This window comes from Monodelphis domestica, chromosome 2 (genome assembly GCF_027887165.1).
Source record: "Monodelphis domestica isolate mMonDom1 chromosome 2, mMonDom1.pri, whole genome shotgun sequence".
In the NCBI taxonomy this organism is placed as follows: Eukaryota; Metazoa; Chordata; class Mammalia; order Didelphimorphia; family Didelphidae; genus Monodelphis; species Monodelphis domestica.
Genome location: NC_077228.1, coordinates 256,548,744 through 256,568,962, shown reverse-complemented (window position 1 = coordinate 256,568,962; position 20,219 = coordinate 256,548,744). Strand labels below are relative to the sequence as shown.

At 35.7% G+C, this 20,219-nt stretch overlaps 1 protein-coding gene across 2 annotated transcripts in view; it reads right to left on the bottom strand.

Moving 5' to 3' along the window:
- The window catches only part of CFAP52 (cilia and flagella associated protein 52), a 64,324-nt gene that overhangs the window by 4,163 nt on the left and 39,942 nt on the right, over positions 1-20,219 (bottom strand). For both annotated transcript variants that reach the window (XM_016430793.2, XM_003340339.4), the window contains exons 8-11: positions 18,279-18,449; positions 9,133-9,281; positions 4,137-4,282; positions 2,075-2,226 (exon numbers count right to left, since the gene is read on the bottom strand). In XM_016430793.2, coding sequence (XP_016286279.1) covers positions 2,075-2,226; positions 4,137-4,282; positions 9,133-9,281; positions 18,279-18,449 — 618 coding nt within the window. The remainder of the gene's footprint in view (positions 1-2,074; positions 2,227-4,136; positions 4,283-9,132; positions 9,282-18,278; positions 18,450-20,219) is intronic.

Genomic DNA, 20,219 nt, shown 5'->3' with positions numbered 1-20,219 from the left:
GTACTTTTGGAAGGGGGGGATGAAATTATGATGTCTGTCTGCTTTATGCATTTTTATTTGTTGTGATGATCAAAACATAAAGCTTCACATTCTACCCCACCCCCTTCCCTTTCTGTCCTGGAGGAAATGATTTAAGTACAAGGAGTGACTCAATATCAAAGGGAAAAGTTGGCTAGGTGTCAGTTGATAAGTCTGTTAGCTCAATACAGCTGTTGAGTGAAGAATTGGGAGTAGGCTCACCAGCTTTGGAGAAAAAAAAAATCTTGGGAATGATCTAATCTTACATTCCATCATCTTAATATGAGGAGGCTGAAGTCCAGAAAAGAGAATCAACTTGCCAAAAGTAGTAAAAACATCAGATAGTATAGTCATTCCATAGAGTAAAAGCTTTGTACTTCCAGAAATGACCTGATAAATAATTTGAGAATACATTAAGTCATTGTCAACCCAATATAATAGTTCAAATTAGTTTATAAGAAGCTTTTCAACCTAATGACTAGCAGGCAACAACAAGGCACTGAAGATCATAGGACAGGGGATCCATGAAGAAATAGGTCCAAAATATAGGACCTTACCAAGAAAGGAATATAAACAGATTACTGGGGACTTGGAGAAAGGGGGTAGGAAAAGAAATATTAAAAGAGAGAGGAAGAGAGGGAAACACCAAAAACAAACTTCCTACTTCAAACTTTTATCTAGGGCAGAAAATGATTACATTAATCCTTTTTAACAGCTACCTCCTTACATGATACTTCTTGCATTCCTAGGATCACTGTAGGTTGTCTAATCTGATAGAAACCTTAGAGAATTGCTTCATTTTATGGATAAGTCAAGGATAAGATCTGGGAGGAGAATGGCTAGAAGAGGAGAAAGACCTAAGAGAAAGCAAGACTCAATACTCTATGTTTGTTGCTAAAAAGATGAAACCTTGAGAACTTTGCAGCATATAAACTCTTATTCCTTTCATCTGTTATTATACCTACCAATTCTGTATGTTTTCCTTGTAGTGCTATATATTAAATCTTCTTCTAATCCCCTAAGGGGGTATAGCATTTTACTTTTAGGGAGCAAAGAAAAGAAAGAAAAAAGTATCCTTTCCCATAGCCATCTGACAGTGGAAGAACCCAGAGAATAGAATAGAAGTAGCAGACATCCCTATCAATCAGATTCCAGGCCTGAAAGTTAAAAAAAGGGGGGGGGGGGGAGAGTATCATGAAGGGAGGAAAAATAGGCAGTGGTACCTTGCTCCCAAGTCCAGGCTTTATGATAATTAAGATTTTGGCAGGAAAATAATTCCTAGAGAGAGATTTCCATGATCTGAGATGATCAGTTAGAGATAGGAGTCTATATATTAATTAGTCTTAGAAAGGGAATTGGATTATTTTAGAGCACCAGGGATAGAAGTATTTTATTATACAGATAGGAAATTTAAAGACCATAGAAATGAGATGATTTGCCCAAGATCACACAAAATTAACATCAGGACCATGATTGGTATTCAGTTATCCAAACTCCCATTTCTTTCCATTGTTGTCAGATGGACGGAAAATGCATCTCATGTAAGATTCTTGACCTTGTGACCACATTTCCAATTGCTCATAACAGTTATTTCTCTTTATCCCCAAGAGTGCATTCTGTAATAGTGCTTTCTCTCTCCTTTATTCAGGACTTTCCATAGAAACAATTTTTTAAAATTAATTAAACAACTAATTTCATTAAAATTATCCTCAAAGCCTTTGATAAAACCATTATTAGCTCAGTAAACCAATGGATGATAATAAAAATGGTTTTACTAAGCATTTATAGATCATTTATCAATGGAATGGCTTCCATAGGATCATAGATGGAGAACTAGAGGGGAATCTTTAAGATTATCCAGTCCAACCCCCTTCATTTTATAGCTGAGGGAACTAAGGCTAGAGGGGTTTTACGACTTGTCTAAGTTCACTTTTTTTTTTATTTGGATCATCTTCCAATTTGGATTCAAGCCTGGAACCTGTACCCTCCTATATTATAACATTTTTGTCACTAGATCAATGTCACTCCATTATTCTCACCATCACAGTATACGTACACAAGGTCCCAAATAATGCAAGTCCCATCTGTGCTGGCTGTGACACACTCTTCATTATTCTTCTTTACCTTAATGCAGGATACTGATGATTTGTGCTCCTTTAGAGCTTCTTCCAGTTTCTGCGATTGAGGGCTTATTTCCCATACCCTCACCTCAAAGCAAAACAAAACAACAGTGAAAAAAAACCTACACACATCCAAGCTCAATGTATTCAAATAAAATTAGCTCAATGAATCTCAAGTCCTGGCTCTCTCCCACCAAAAAAAGGAGGTCTCATTTCTGAGTTACAAATTTCTTCCCTCAAAATTAGCAGAGGAAGTAACTAAGCTGAGATAAAAATACTCAAATAACATGAATTATATAGCCATGGGAAAATATTTAAAAATAAATTTAAAAATAAAATTACCAGTGATTTCATTTTTAAAATGCTCAAATATGTATGGATATGAGCTTCCAGAGGAAGGAAGGGAGGAAGGAAGGAAGGAAGGAAGGAAGGAAGGAAGGAAGGAAGGAAGGAAGGAAGGAAGGAAGGAAGGAAGGAAGGAAGGAAGGAAGGAAGGAAGGAAGGAAGGAAGGAAGGAAGGAAGGAAGACGAGCTTTTTAAGGCATCTTCTATGTACTATAGGCCATGCCCTGTGCTAAGTGATTTACAAATATTGTCTCATTTGATCCCATAACAGCCCTGGAAGGAAGAGAAGGAGATATATCATCTAACAAATTTTTAAACCCTCCAAAGGAAATGACTTAGCTAACTTTATTTGTGGAAGGATTCCCCTGGCTCCTATCCTTTGTCTGTCTTTGTGGCACATAAACTTCTTCTCAATCAGCCCATGGTGAATTATTTAAATGTAGCCTTGTAGCATTATAGAGTAAAATTTTTGCAGACTTCATTTAAATCTGCAACTTCATTTGAGATCATAAACATTATTATATGTTTAATTTTTTTAACCTCCGTCTCTCTGATATAATTTTTCTCTATTGAACCTCAGCCTAGTTTAGAGTTATTTTTCTGAATCTTTAACCTGTGCTTCAGCATAATAAAAGCTAGGTTTTAACTTCTAGAATTTCTGCATTGTGTAGTAGTTACCTATCACATGCAATCAATGAGAATTTGTTTTTCCGATAACAAAGGAAAGCAGGAGCAAAAATAATAGCTTATATTCAAAAACATTAAAATTTATGAAGTGCTTTTCTCACAACTAATGTATAAGATAGTAGTTTGAATAGTATAATTATTTCCTTTTTTTTACAGATATGGAAACAGACTTAGGAAGGCAAAAAACTTACTTATAATCACATAGCTAGTAAGTATTAAGAGCCTGAATTTTCAAAACAGGTCAACCGATTCAAAGAATGGCATTAATTTTATAAAGTTAAGTTCAGTTAAGTGATCATGAATAAAAATGCCAGATTATTGTTTGATGAGTTTTCAAAAGATTTGCTTTACTGTGTTTTAATGGGTGTTAAAGTTTAACAATTTTACTAGACATCTTTTAAAAATGTCAAATTAGATGTAAAAATTCATAGTTATAGATCTGTAGTGGACATAGGCAAAGGGCCATTACCCTTAATCTCAGAAAAAACCCATGTAAGGCTGAAACATTTAGGTACTGACCTCCTGGTAGCAGAGCACCTAAATTTCAGAGGCAACTTTTTGAGAGGAAAAAAAAATTCCATAAGATTGAAACCACAAAAATAATGTTGAGGTGCCATTTTTATGACCTTTTCATTCTCTTGTCTTTATATTTAAATAAAGTGTTTGTATTTATTATCCTTCCTGTGAGAAGAATGATATTTTCACTCTTGCCACAGTTCAAGGTCTTATAGTGTCTTAGTCTGGTTCTACACAGACTATGATCCATTGAAGCAGAGGTGAAAGAAAGGATTAAATCCCAAATGGATTTATTATTGCTCACATGAATATTTTAAAGTAAGGTCATCTACAGTTATCTTCTGTAAAAATGATTTTATTTTTGCCTAATTGTGATACTTAATAGTGTTTCTAAATGAAATACCAACTATATTACCTCTAAAAAGTCTTAATTAACTTCATATACCACACCTGCCCTTCACCACCTCCACTGATGATTCTTCTGCAATCACTTGTAGTAGCTATGGCTGTCACTCCAATGCTATGAGCATTGTTTATGACATACATCAGTCGACCTGTCTCTGGAGTGAATGCACGGATTTTGCCATCATTCCATGCTAGGAGAACAAAAAAATGAAATGCAAGCTAAGTAAATAAATTCCCCTCAACCTGAGAAACAGAATAAAGTATGAATAAGAGACAGTATGAAAGATGAGGAGAGCCTAGGGCTGAGGACCATTTGTTGTCAGAAATCATACTCCTTTTCTCTCCATTTTATATATATTAATCCCCTAAAAGTTCCCTGGATCATTGACATTCTCAGGAAGTATTTGGGTTATTGTGAAGAGGGGGCAGAGGTGGAGGAAGGGCAATCTATACTGGACTTTTTAAAATCAACTAGCCCATTATCATAGTCCTCTCTGAGATTATCATACTGAATTTATTGCCTTCAGGTAGGCACCACATAGTGTTTTGAGACATCTACCCCCTTTTTGGGTGGATGTGTGGAGAGATATATAAACCTCTTCTGTCCCCTAACTCCCAACCACTAGATCCCTCCTGCTGGAAAAAAAAAAATCCATTAGATTTATCATTTAAGAGGTATTTGGTGACATTTGAGTGAACAATTTCAGTGTAGTCTTTGAGCAGAGCTAGATTATAAAAGCTAAAAGCAAGAAAAGATAGCAAGTAAGTGTAGGTAATATGTACACATACCAATAAACTTTTTATATGTGTATGGGAAAGAAAGGATTCACATGTGAAGAATATGTTGGTATATGAGCATGTTAGGCTACTAGGTGCTATGATGAATAAAATTCTATACTTGGAGTCATGAAGATCTGAGTTTAAATTGTGCCTCAGGCAATTACTAGCAATGTGTCCCTGGACAACTCATTTAAGATCTCTGTTCCTTCATCTGTAAAATGAGACCAATAATAGTACCACTTTCAGAGGGTTGTTGTAAAGATCAGAAGAGATTTTATATTATAAAGTATCTTTTGGGTTGGTTGTTTTTTCCTTTGAGACTTTGTCTCACTATCTTGCCTGGGTTGTAAATTCCACACCCACTAATGGCCCAATCCCAGAGATAAATGGTTAGGAAGCTTTGAAATGGAAAAGTTTTTTTGGTTTTTTGTTGGGTTTTTTTTTACTTGGCCCAATTTATTATCCTTAGGCACAGTGGTGGAACTCTTCTCCCAGGAACTCACCTTATTTTTACCAGACTCAGTAAAAATAGCCTATGAGATTTAATCCTACAGTAGCTTAGAACTCCCAACTAGATTCAACCTCCTCAGTAGAAAGGATTCCAGGGGTTGGCTCAGCACACTCCATTGTAAAGTGTCATATAAATTTTAGGTATCATTATTATATAGGTATATTATTAATGTGTTACCTCTCAATTGCCAATTGCTATAGATTAAACCCTAATGAGATTTCTAGGACTCCTTGCAGAAATGAATACAATTGAAGACATGTAATTTCCTGCAGTGCTGGATAGAGGATCCATCATCCTATAAGAGATTTGCAAAAAATACCACTCTTTGTTTTTTTCAGAAAACTTGAAGGACTGAATAAAGGGTATTCATATTTGGGCTATATAATTGTGAGATTAAGTCATCAAAGGAAGTCATGAGTAGTAGTAGAGCTAAAAGTGGACACCTTGAACATCACTAGCATGCTAGCATTAAGACCAATTTCAGCCTATCTCAGATATTAGCAGAATAACATAGATGGAAAATTTTGTTGGATCATTTTGTACCCTGACCATTCATGCTTTTAGTACAGGATTTTACAAAAAAACAAAAAGCAGGTATTGACAAAGAGCATTACAAAAGCACCAAATCTCTGAACTTGAGAGTTGATTCAGAAAAGCAAGATTGTGCCTGAAGATGGATCCCTTGATACAGGAAGTTAAAAGAATAGACTTAACTTTAGCCTAGGGATTGAAAAGGAATAACAAGATTTACTCAAACTTGGATAGAATTTGACAATTACAATCAGTGAAACACATTTTTACAAATCACAAGGATGCCCAAGATGCAAACTGTTGTAGCATGTAAACATGAGAACTACAGATTATTATAACATCCTTGACATTTTTCCATTACTGCCTAAATTGTTTCCCCTTTAAATCTACAAAAATGTAAAGCTATAGAACTGGAAGAAGGTTTAGAGCAATAAAGTTCCAATTCCTTGACTAAACAAGTAAAATCTCTATGCTTAGTGGTGGCTTTCCTAAATGAGGAGTGTAAACAGGCCTAAGCAGCAAGTTGTATATCTCTGATGCTAGGAGCAAAGAAGAGCAGAAATCATATTTTCAGCATCTGAATCTGAAGCATGCAGTGGAATAACCAGTACAGGAAATCCAAATGAAAAGAGACCTGCAATTCTGTCACTGAACCAGCAGAGCCTTCTAGTTGTTGAGTCTGGCAGAAATCTACTGGAAAACTAATCAAGAACAAGCCCATAGGTGTGTTTAGATCCAAATCCAATTAAGGAACTCAAGAGCTCAGAGAAAGAGGGCAGGGTTAAGCCTTTGCACTGGATAAGAGTATTGAAAACTTGTAGGTCCCAGCCTCAATTGTCTCTGAAATCCTGAAAAAACACAATATTCAATAACCCCTAGAAAGCAACAGTAAACTCAAGATAGAAGGATGTATGTGGAATGGATCTTTAATGAAATAGAGGACTTCCAAGAATTCCTGATAAAAAGATCTGAATAGAAACTGAAATACAAAGCAGAAATATAAAAAAGGTAAGCATGAGTCAACGATCAGAAGTTACTAAGCAAGGACAAACTACATTCTAATATGAAAAGATGATATATGTGTCCCATTGAAACCTTTTATTATCATTGGGGATCAGGAGGGAGTCTAATAAGATCAAGGTCCTGGGAAGGGTTATCTAATGTTATGATGATCACAAAAGAAGAATGGAAAGGGGGGGTGGAGAACAGACTAGGAAGAAAAGGGATAGGAATGGTGGGGGAAATTATCTCACATAATTGATATGGAAGACTATACAAACAAGAAGTGGTGGGAGGAGTAGATGACACTTGAATCTCACTATCCTATACATACAGTTGGTTACCAAAATACTCAAGGAATCAAAAGGCAAAGGGGAAAAGGGAAAGAATAGAACAAGGAGGGTAGATTAAGGAAGAGATTAGGCCTAAGAGATATAAACTCTTCCTTGAGAATAGATTGAGAAGAGGGATTTAAAAGAAAAGAAAGAATTAAAACTAGCAATTGGGCTCTAAGAGAGAGAGAGAGAGAGAGAGAGAGAGAGAGAGAGAGAGAGAGAGAGAGAGAGTGTGTGTGTGTGTGTGTGTGTGTGTGTGTGTGTGTGTGTGTGTGTGTGAGAGAGAGAGAGAGAGAGAGAGAGAGAGAGAGAGAGAGAGAGAGAGAGAGAGAAGAAAAGGGTAAGAAGCAGATTGCCCTAAAATTAGAGGACTGGTTCTGACCACACTTATTATCTTTCTTTCTTCTATATAAAGAAGGGGTGGGAAATAAAGAGAAGGAAAAGTATGAGAGAATAGAATAGAAGAAATACACAGTTGATGATCACAACTGTGAATGCAAATAGGGTTAACTTAAACATAAAATAGAATGGCAGAATGGATTAGAAATAAAATCTCAACAATCTTTTGCTTACGATTCACTTGGTGTTAAAATAAGGAAGTGGAGCAAAATCTACTAAACTTAAGCTGAAATAAAGATTTAAGAACTCTCATCAGTCCACTAATTAATTCCAGGAAGCTGATAAGGCATGCTATCCACTTTCTGACAGAAAGGTGATGAACTCAGGATTCAGAATAAAATATAGGATGAGAATTTGTTTGCTTAACATAATGTGTTTAAAAGTGTGTTTTTTTAATTGTTTCAATATATGGGAGGTAATAAGAGAAAAATTAATTCTTATTAATTAACAAAAAGCAAAAGAAAATAGACCTAAGAAATAAAGTTCTTGAGCAAGGGCATAATATAGGGTTCATGTCTTTTAAAAAATTAATTGCAAATTAATTTTTTTTTTAAATATTGTCCCATGTTTACAGGAATCATTTTCTTTCCCTCTCTTCTTCCTTCCCCCCTCCCAAAGCCAACAAGCAATTGCATTGAGTTGCACTTGATACCTATTTCCACATTATTAATTTTTGGTACAGAGCAATCTTTAAAGCCTAAATGGGTTTCATAAGTCTTATGCCTAAGGAAGAATACTGTTGTATTGAAGGATGGTTTGGAGAATAGTGAGAATGGAGGCTGTGAAAACAATTAGAATATTACTGGAGCAGCAATTAGGTGGATAGAGAGCCAGCCCTGTAGATAGGAGGTCCTAGATTCAAATGTCACCTCAGACACTTCGCTATGTGACCCTGAGTCACTTAACCTCCATTGCCTAACCCTTACCTCTCTTCCGTCTTTTAACTGATATTTAGTATCAATTATAAGACATGGTAAGGGTTTTTTAAAAAAAGAATATTATTGCAGTATTCCAGGTGCGTGGTGATAAGTGCCTTAACTAGGGTTCTGACAATGTGAGTAGAAAGAAGATAAATTTAAGGGATGCTTTGGAGAGAGGATTAACAAGATTTGGCAGCTGATTAGATGTGTAGCATGAGGTAATGAGAAGTTAGTTCTGAGGTTCCAACCAAGGATAACTGAGAACATGATGCTATCAACAGAAAAAGTCATATTTGGAGGAAGGGGAGGTGTGGAAGTGATGAGTTAAGTTTCAGATGGGAAATTCAAGTTAAAATATCCAGCCATTTGAGATGAAAATACTCAGTTACCTCAAGTTTGAAATAATTTCCAACAAAGGAGAGACTTGAAAGAGGGATTTAATAAAGCAAGAATAATAGATGAATAGTGATTATAGGTCAATGATGTTATAAAAAGCAAAAATGAAATCTGCGCTAGTCAAGCTTATAGTGTGGGTCTAAATCTCAGTCTAACCCCAAGAACATTACCTGAAATGATGCTTTTGCCATCCCTCATGAAGTCAATAGCACAGCAGGTCATATTTGGCACAGTGATCCTTAAGAGTTCTCGATTGGAAGACGTATGCCATACTCGGATATCTTCCTTGGAACATGTGGCAAACAAGTCAGCAGTGCCACTGAAAAAGCGAAATTAGCACAATACATGATGCACATACATTCTTAAATTCAGTCTTTCTAAGGTGAACCTTAATTTTTGAAGTGTTTTTTACCAAGAAAGGATGAGAAAGACATTTTTCAGATGACATTTATGATCATTGTTTTTATGAAATGTCTTTTATTATCAGAAGGTGTAGTGTTCTTATAACATTTCTGCTGTAAAATATGCATCTTCATCTATCTTCAATCTTCAAATTTACTTTGGGAAATTATTTTATATAAAGAAAGTTACTCAGAAATAAAACACAATTATATTCAGAAACACAGAAATTTTTGAGGATAATAAAGGAAAAAACAAGTGGATGACCTAGGCCAGTGATGGTAAACCTTTTAAAGACCACATGCCATTCCCCCCTTGCAGTTTTCTGCCCCCCCAAGGCAAAGTGACTCCACTACCACCATCTTGCCCCAGATAAGGGAGGCAGAAAGGGAGGAGAGTGGTTTGAGCACTCTGCTTAGATTAGGTGAAGGAGTAAGCTCAGAGAGGTGGGGAAGTGCAATGGATAGGGGAAGGGAGCAACTCTACCAGAGTCCCTCTGCCTTTCTACTAATTAGCTATGCTGGGAATAGCACGTGTGCCCACAGAGAGGCATGCCATCTTTGGCACAGATTTGCTACCACAGACCTAGCTCATTGATGGCAAACCTTTTGGGGGGGGGGGGTAATGTGAGAAATGCCCCCTCAGGTATGCATGGAGAGGAGGAGAGAAACAGTCTAGTCCTGTATCCCTTTGGCTTTCTAGTAATGAACTCTGGTGAACTTGGTGCTGGAGTGATAGTGTGCATGCCCGCAGAGAGGACTCTGAGTGCTCCCCCTCTGGCACATGTGCCATAGGTTCACTACCACAATCTAGGCTATTGCCCAGACTATGATATGTATTAGATGGATAACTTATACAGATTGTCCATAAGCCTATATCTTAGCTAAATACTACTAATAGGCAATCTGTTAACCCAAATATGAACAGGAGATCAAGTTGCATTGCTTTTGGATTTTGAAAAGTTCTTATGGTGACCCCAAAGTTCTCCATGAAACAAAGTTTCATCTTGATGTTAAATGATGAAGAAATGAAGGTAAATATCACACAAGGGGCAATGGAGGTGTGATGGACATAAGCAGACATTATAATGAATTTAGAAATAATTGATCAAGGATATAATGAAAGGAATGTGTGACTGAAAAAAGAAGATAGGTTGGTAGGTTGTGAGGAAGGTGAATGAAAACTGAAGGATGTTCTTGTACTCCACTGATATCTTCATGCTATAGAGAGGAAGGCTCTAAATATGTTGAGTTTCCTCTATGGTAAACCTTATGGAGGAATATGAGAAATCATGGTCTAAGGTGAGCCTGCAGAGATAAGATGTTATCAGCATTGTTGGATGGAATATCCTCATTAATGAAACCACAGATCCATTGAGGTATAGGATAAAGAAACAAACAAAAATATCTTTCAAAGTTGAAATGAAATAGAGAAGGAACATATTAAATCCAGTGAAATCTAATGTTAAAAGCTTGTGTTTTGATTTGTATTTCTCTTATTATTAGAGATTTAGAACACTTTTTCATGTGCTTATTAATAGTTTTGATTTCTTTATCTGAAAATTGCCTATTCATGTCTCTTGCCAATTTATCACTTGGGGAATGGCTTGATTTTTTGTACAGTTGATTTAGCTCTTTATAAATCTGAGTAATTAGACCTTTGTCAGAGGTTTTTGTTATGAAGATTTTTTCCTAATTTGTTGCTTCCCTTCTAATTGTGGTTGCATTGGTTTTGTTTGTACAAAAACTTTTTAATTTAATGTAATCAAAATTATTTATTTATTTCTGATTTTTTCTAACTCTTGATTGGTCTTAAAAATCTTTCCTTTCCCAAAGATCTGACAAATATAGTATTCTGTGTTCACCTAATTTACTTATGGTTTCCTTTATATTCAAGTCATTCACCCATTCTGAGTTTATCTTGGTGTAGGATGTGAGATGTTGATCCAAACCCAATCTCTCCCATACTGTCTTCCAATTTTGTCCCAAAAGCTGGGATCTTTGGGTTTCTCATAGACTCTTGCTGAGGTCACTTACCCCAAGTCTGTTCCACTGATCCTCCTTTCTATCTCTTTGCCAGTACCATATTGTTTTGATGACCACTGCTTCATAGTTTGAGATCTGTTACTGCTAGGCCACCTTCCTTTACATTTTTTTCATGATTTCCCTTGATATCCTTGATCTTTTGTTCTTCCAAATGAACTTAGTTATGTTTTTTTCTAATTCAGTAAAAAAGTTTTTTGGTAGTTTGATGGGTATGGCACTAAATAAGTAAATTTGGGTAGGATTGTCATTTTTATTATGTTAGCTCATTCTACCCATGAGCAATTAATGTTTTTACAATTATTTAGATCTAGTTTTAATTGTGTGGAAAGTGTTTTGTGGGGTGTTCATATAGTTCCTATGTTTGTCTTGACAGATAGATTCCTAAGTATTTTACATTGTCTAGGGTGATTTTAAATGGGATTTCTCTTTCTAATTCTTGCTGCTAAGATGTGTTGGAAATATATAGAAATGCTGATGACTTATGTGGGTTTATTTTGTATCCTGCAACTTTGCTAAAGTTATTTCCACTAGCTTTTTAGTTAATTCTCTGGGATTCTTTAAGTACCTCTGCAAAGAGTGATAGTTTTGTCTCCTTGTTGCCTATTTTAATACCTTCAATTTCTTTTTCTTCTCTAATTGCTACTGCTAGTGTTTCTAGTACAATGTTAAATAATAGAGGTGGTAATGGGCATCCTTGTTTCACTTCTGGATCTTATTGGGAAGGCTTCTAGTTTATCCATTTTAAATGATGTTTGCTAATGATTTTAGATATATACTATTTATTATTTTTAGGAAAGGTTCTTCTATTCCTATACTTTCTAGTGTTTTGTGGTACCACCTCACACCTAGCAGATTGGCTAACATGACAAGACAGCAAAGCAAAGTAATGAATGTTGGAGGATATGTGGCAAAATTGGGACATTAATGCATTGCTGGTGGAGTTGTGAATTGATGCAACCATTCTGGAGGGCAATTTGGAACTATGCCCAAAGAGTGCTAAAAGATTGTCTGCCCTTTGATCCAGCCATAGCACTGCTGGCTTTATCTCCCAAAGAGAAAATAAGGAAAAAAGACTTTTACAAGAATATTCATAGCTGCGCTCTTTGTGGTGGCAAAAAATTGGAAAATGAGGGGATGGCCTCCGATTGGGGAATGACTGAACAAACTGTGGTATATGTTGGTGATGGAATACTATTGTGCCTAAAGGAATAATGAACTGGAGAAATTCCATGTGAACTGGAATGACCTCCAGGAATTGATGCAGAGTGAAAGAAGCAGAACCAAGAGAACATTATATACAGAGACTGATACACTGGTACAACTGAATGTAATAGACTTCTCAATTAGTAGCAATGCAGTGATCCAGAACAATTCAGAGGGATCTATGAGAGAGAACACTATCCATATTCAGAGGAAAAACTGTGGGAGTAGAAACACAGAAGAAAAACAACTGCTTGATCATATGGGTCAATGGGGATATGATTTGGGATGTAGACTCTAAACGATCACCTTAGTGCAAACATCAACAATATGGAAATGGGTTTTGATCAAGGACACATGTAAAACCCAGTGGAATTACATGTTGGTTATGGGGAGGGGTGGGAAAAGGGAGGGAAAGAGCATGATTCTTGTAATCAAGTAAAAATATTCTAAATTGACTAAATAAAATTTAAAAAAAAGTCACTTTAAATTTTTCAAAGAGGGAACATCCATCAATTGGGGAATGGCTGAACAAACTGTGGTATATGATAGTGATGGTATACTATTTTGTTGTAAGAAATAATGAACAGCATGATTTCAGAAAGATCTGAAAAGACATCCATGAATGGATGCAGAGTGAAATAAGAAGAACCAGGAGAATATTGTACACAGTAACAGCAATATTGATCTACTATGATAGACTTAGCTACTCTCATCAATACAATGATCCAGGACAATTCTGAGAGCCTCATGACAAAGAATGTTATCCATTTCCAGAGAAAGGACAGTTAAGATTTAGAATGCAGATCAAAGCATATGATTTTTACTTTAGTTTATTTGAATTTTTATTTGGGGGTTTTGTTTTTATGAGTGTATTTCCTATAAAAATAAATAATATGGAAATATGTTTTGCATGATAATACAAGTATAACCCACATCAAGTTGCTTACCAACTCAGGGAAAGGAAAGACAATTTGGCTCATATAAATTCAGAAAACTTATGTGGAAAATTGTTATTTCTTATAATTTGTAAAATAAAATATCTTTACAAAAAAAAAAAAGCTTGTGTTAAAGAAAAAAATCCTCTGCAAATTAGAGTTTTGTTAAAATCCCATTAATGGAAGAGGAAGGAAGTAATAAACATTACCAAGGTGACTAATTTCTGTCAGTCACAAAGGCCAAGAAATTTAAAAATATGATCTCATTTAAGAATCACAATAGCTCTCTTAGTTGTGCCTGAATAGGAGAATTCTGAAATCTGTTGCTGAAATAATAGGGTTTTACTGTTGGGAATTGAAGAAAATATAAGTATGTGTTTGAATTAAACTTGTTCTTTATCAAATTGATGTTTCCTTTCAAAGTCAGTAATTTATTGTTTTAGAAAACTTTGGGGTGGGATCTTCACAAAATCCTTTGTAGCTTTTTGTTTTACATATTGTAGTGAACTCATGTTGACACACACTAACAGACACTGATGGATGCTGACAATTGATAAAATAGAAATCAATGCCTTTTTTTTAAAGATGAAACTTCCATAAGAATACTCAGAGCCTTCCTGTCTCTATCCTGAAGATATGGGTGGAGTACAAGAACATCCTTTGGTTATAGTTCATCTTTTTTTTTTTTTACAATTTCAACTTAACAGAAGTAATGAAATTAACAAAACCATCAAGGAAGGATTCAAAGACATAACCATTCAAACTTTTAAAAAGTAAAAGCCATGGACCTGAACTCAGGTCTTTCTGACCAGAGCCTAGCACTGTACCACCTCTACGCCCTACATTAACAAGGGGTTCTATGTTATGCTTAGGGATAGATAAATATTTCTTCACACAATTTTAAGTAACAGGATAAGAAAGTGTTAGAAGGATTAGAATAACCTCAGTAGCACTGTGATATAAAAATAATACTTAAAATTTCCAATCAAATAAAAGAATTCCTTACTTTCTATCTTAGAATTGATACATATATTAGACTTCAAGGCAGATGAACAGTAAGGACTAGGTAATTGAGGTTAACTTGTTAACTTGAGGTTAACTTGACTTGTGCAAGGTCACACAGCTAGGCAATGTATGAGTTCAAATTTGAACCCAGGACCTCTTGCCTCCACACTTGGCTCTCCATCCTTAAGTGAAAGTTATAAATAAATAAATTCAGAAAAAATAAGTCATGCTAGACTTAATGAAAGAGTTACTTTTTGACTGGTAGATAAGAGAGATGTAAAAGATGCAATTTACCTAGATTTTATTTAACAAGGTTTATAATTATTCTCTTGATATCCTTGCAAAGAGTAGAGAGATGTAGTTTGCATGATAGTATAGTTAACTGGATTCATAGATGCTTCGACAACTCTATCCCCAAAATATTAATATCTGGTTGTCATTTTGGATGTCCTATGTCTTATTCAGCACTTATATTAGGGCCTTAGGGCAACCAGGAAGCACAGTAGATAGAGCATCAGGCCTGCAGTCAGGAAGACCCCACTTCAAGTCCAGCCTCAGACACTTACTAACTATATGACCCAGGGCAAGTCACTTCACTCTGTTTTGCCTCAGTTTCCTCATCTGCAAAATGGGCTGGGGAAGGAAATCACAAACCATGCTAATATTTTTGCCATGAAAACCTTAAGTGGGATCACGAAGAGTTGGGTATTACTGAAATAACCGAACAATATAAAGATATGTCTATCAAATTTCCATGAAACAAAGTTGAAAAGGAAAACAAGCACATTAAATGAGTGAGACTCAGAAAGTATTGTCAGATGAAAATGATGGGCCTATTCTGCTTTGTTCTAGGAGGAAAGATTAAGATTAATTAGGGTTATGTTACACAGGGGCAGGTTTTGGCTTCATATAATTAATTTCTTATATGGAATATGTGTCTCATAAATAAATGAGAAGTTGGGACACTAGAATTATTCAATCATAAGTTTTTAGGGAATCAAAGAAAAAGGTTTAGAGGCTCAAGAAGACCATCTGTAAGATTTCATTTTTTTTTTTAAACCCTTACCTTCCGTCTTGGAGTCAATACTGTGTATTGGCTCCAAGGCAGAAGAGTGGTAAGGGCTAGGCAATGGGGGTCAAGTGACTTGCCCAGGGTCACACAGCTGGGAAGTGTCTGAGGCTAGATTTGAACCTAGGACCTCCCATCTCTAGGCCGGGCTCTCAATCCACTGAGCTACCCAGCTGCCCCCCATCTGTAAGATTTCTTACAGCTTTTGGATTCTGCGACTATCTGTGCATGGAAACACAGAAGCTTCATGGAATTCTAATCCTTTTATCTTATTCTGTGCTTTTGTAGTCCAATTAAATTACTAGTATTATTCTGAAATAATCAAAGAAATATGAATGTGTCACATAATTAAAAGAACCTAAATGATGTCCAAAAAATGTTTCTTTTATCAGGACAACATCTTCATCAATCTAAATGGTTAAAAAAACCCAATGCATAATTTTTATGAGATTCTGATATTGAGATTAGGGGCATTTTCATGCTGTTCTTAAGGTGACTATAAACTCTGGTGATGTTAGAAGAATCATGGAATTTTAGAATTGGAAGGTACATTTGCAGCTAATAAGTCCCTACAATTAGCACCTAATGCAGGAATCCTATCTCTAACCTCACATATACAAACATAACTATATAATACTATATAACATTTTGAAATCTTAGAACTTTGATGTGCTTTATTAAATTCTACACAGTGGTAATCCCATCATGTATTGATCTATTTTAAACAGTTTACCTTCAAATAATCCTACCTCTTTGGGCTGGATGAGATGGATTATAAAGTTTGAGTTTTCATTGCTGGTGGAAATAGTTGAAAATTGGCTATCTATATGTTGTGTTGAACTGGTAGCAGTCCAATAACTATGGGATACATTTTAACAGTCTAAATTCATAGGCAAAAGAAAAGTGATGGGAGATAGAAGATACATTCACATAGAGCCTTCTTATGAGGAAATTAAGGTTAACTGAGAATATCCTGGCTAGTCAGTTATTCATATCTCATCAAACTAATGCTCCAATGAGGATCATTTGGCCCCCTTGAAGAACTACTTCTTCTGAAAAAAGAACTAAAAGGGATGCTGGAATCGGTGAGGACTTCTCTGGTGTCTGCTTTGATTGGAATAAATATCTGCTTGATGAATTCTAATCTTTTTGAATTTTATTATTAATATCACAGCTTACATTTGTATATAGCTCTATAGTTTATTACAAAATCTACATACATTATCTCATTTAATTCTGCCAATAAGCCCGGTATATGTTGTTCAGTTGTTTTTCAGTCATGTCTGACCCTTTGTGACCCCATTTGTGTTTTCTTAGCAAAGATACTGGAATAGTTCACCATTTCCTTCTTATAAAGATAATTTTAGGGTTGTGATTTAAAATCTAAATTAATTGGTCACCAGGGAAAAATCCCAAATAAAATACCCAAGTCAATCTGGAAATTTATGGCAATTTTAATTAATATAGAGGGAAGGATTTAAGGAGAAAGAGGGAAGAGGATATAGGATTTCTCCCACCTGGTCTGTGCCAGGGGGAGTTCAAAATCTCCGCCACTGGGTCTCTGAAGGAGATTAGAGGCTTCTAAGAGGATAAAGTTTGGAAAGTAAAGGAGGAAAAACTCAGCCAGAAACTCACCACCAATCCGGACAATAGCTTGTAGCCATGCCAAGATGCCGAAAGGCCCAGCAGGCTGCCACTAGCCAACTCTCCGCAGCCAAATGGTACTGGAGAGAGGAAGTGAGCCAGATATATAGACCTTTTACTCTTGTGTCCCCTCCTGTAAATGCCCATTCTTTAGTTCTCATCTTCTTTGATTATATTATATCTTTTGAGTTACTTAACACTTCTTTGTTAAGTTCACCTTTTGTTAGTTACTTGGCCTTTTTGTGATTAATTTAACCTTTACAGTTACTTAATACCTTTTTGTATTAAGATCTAAAAATAGACTTAGCTTAAAGTTCTAGCTTCACTATAAAGTAAGAGCTAAGTACCTTCATTGTTCAATTAGGAGATTACAACTTTATCTTCACCATAAAGTAAGATCTAAGTAGGGTGGAGTAATTTAAAGTTCACATTCTCCAACTCATTTTCTAGATGAGGAAAGTGAGGCAAACAGAGTGAAGTGACTTGTTAAGAGACACAGAGGTGGTATGCTTCTGAAACCAAATTTGAACTTATATCTTCCCAACTCTGGGCCTGGCACTCTATCCTCTGTACCACTTAGCTACCTTATAGGGATTACTGATACAGATATCATAACTGTAATAACCCTCAGGTAAAATTCCTGCTAAAAGTCACATAGAGAGTAAATGGAACTCATACCCAAGTAAATGGACTCATATCTAAGTTTTCTCATTCTACATCTATCAATCTTGCCACTGCAACATGCTTTAGGGTGCTATGAATGATAGTCATAGGCTCATAAGAACCTTAAAATCCCTTATGAACTAACAATTTTATGTGATCTACCACAAGGACAGAATTGGCATCTGCCTAATCTTTGGTATCTGGCACAACTTTCAACTCCACATATACCAATATTTTGGGGAGGACTCCATTTAGGAATTTTTTAGGAGAATAAAATAATATCTAAGTGGCATAAGTCAAAATTCCCACCTTCTCAGTGAGTTGAGGTATAAAAAATTTCCACTTATACTTACAATGGGAAAACAATGTCCTGTACAGCACCACTGTGACAGGTAGCAATGAGTTCTGCTTTAAAATCAGTATAACTGAGGCAATAAATATGGGCTGCTTCTGTTCCAACAAAGAACTGGTGCCCTTGACCTCGGAGTGCAACAGAGGTGACTCCACCTTGTAACTGAATTTTCCTAAAAAAAAAAAAACAAATAATAATAATAATGGGTTGTATAGATTTGATCCAATTAAACAATTATAGCACTAACCATTTGCCATGTATTTGGGAGGGGACACAAAAACATGTTATGATTTTTATACTGTAGCTGACAGACAACATTGAAAGCCATGAGATAAATAAAGAATTAGGGACTTAGAGACAGAATATTATTAAGATCAGAAAGGAAAGAAAAAAAGCTTATTGGAGGGAAAGTAATAGGGTAGAAAACAAGGATTATTAAGAAACTACTATGTGCCAGGCATTTTGCTAAGCATACAATCTGATTTAATCCTCATAATAACCTTGAGAGGTAGACGCTAATTATTATGATTCCCATTTTATAGCTGATAAATCTGAGACCAACGATGGTTAAGTGACTTGCATAGTAAAAAAAAGTGCCTTTGGCCAAATTTGAACTCAGGTCTTTCTGACTCCAGGCCCAAGGCCTGTGCCACCTGCCTGTCCTCCCTCCCCCGGCCTAGCAGAAAAATATGCATTGGGCAATGGTGAGAGAATAACAAGTTTAGAGTTATGTGGATTTAGACAATGTTCCAGGTACCCAATTCCCAGATGAGAAGATAGCAGAAGTTATTTTTTTATTTTTTATTTTACTTAAAATTTTTTTTATTCCAGCAGTGATCCTGAACAACTTGGAGGGATCTACGAGAAATAACTATCCACATTCAGAGGAAAAACTGTGGGAGTAGAAACAAAGAAGAAAAACAACTGCTTGAATACATGGGTCAAGGGGATATGGCTGGGGATGTAGACTCTAAATGAACATCCTAATGCAAACACCAACAACATGGAAACAGGTTCTGATCAAGGACACATTTAATACCCAATGAAATTGCGTGTTGGCTGAGGAAAGGGTGGGGGGAGGAGAGGGAGGGAAATAATGTGATTCTTGTAACCAAGGAATAATGTTCTAAATTGACTAAATAAATTAATTAAAAATTTTTTTTTATTCCAAATATTTACAAATCCAAAACAAAATAATAAACATTTCCATATATGCAGAAAAAGATACTACATAAATGAAATCACAGATCTCCTATATGTTTTAACTTACTTTTCTTCATATCCACATAAAAGATCCTATCCATTAGTGTCCCAACCCCTCCCTACCCTTCCTGCCTCACATAAGCTATCGTCATGTTCATATAAATAAAGTCTTTCGTGTTTTATCTTTCTGTTCACTTTCTGGAAGTAATTTCTCAGTTTACTCTTCTATTATTTCTGTGGCTGTGTATAATGTTTTTTTCATTTCATTCATTATTTTATATAGTTCTTACCAGGTTTTCAAAAACTCAGTTTGTTCATCATTTCTTATAATGCAGTAGTATTCCATCACAATCATTTACCACAATTTGTGTAGCCATCCCCCAATTTTTGGACATCCCCTCAGTTTCTAATTCTGTGCTATCACATCTCTTTGATGTGGGGTCTTTTCCTCTTTCCCTAATATCCTTGGGAAATAGACCCAGCTGGATCTAAGGATATACATAGTTTGATAACTCTCTGGGTGTAATTCCAAATTTTCTACAAAATGGTTGGATCAGTTCACAATTCCACCAACAGTGCAATTGGTTTTCTCATTTTTCTACATCCCTTCTAACATCCCCTCCAAATTGCCCTCCAGAATGGTTGGATCAATTCACAACTCCACCACAATGCATTAATGTCCCAACTTTGCCACATCCCCTCCAGCATTCATTACTTTCCTTTGCTCTCATGTGAGCCA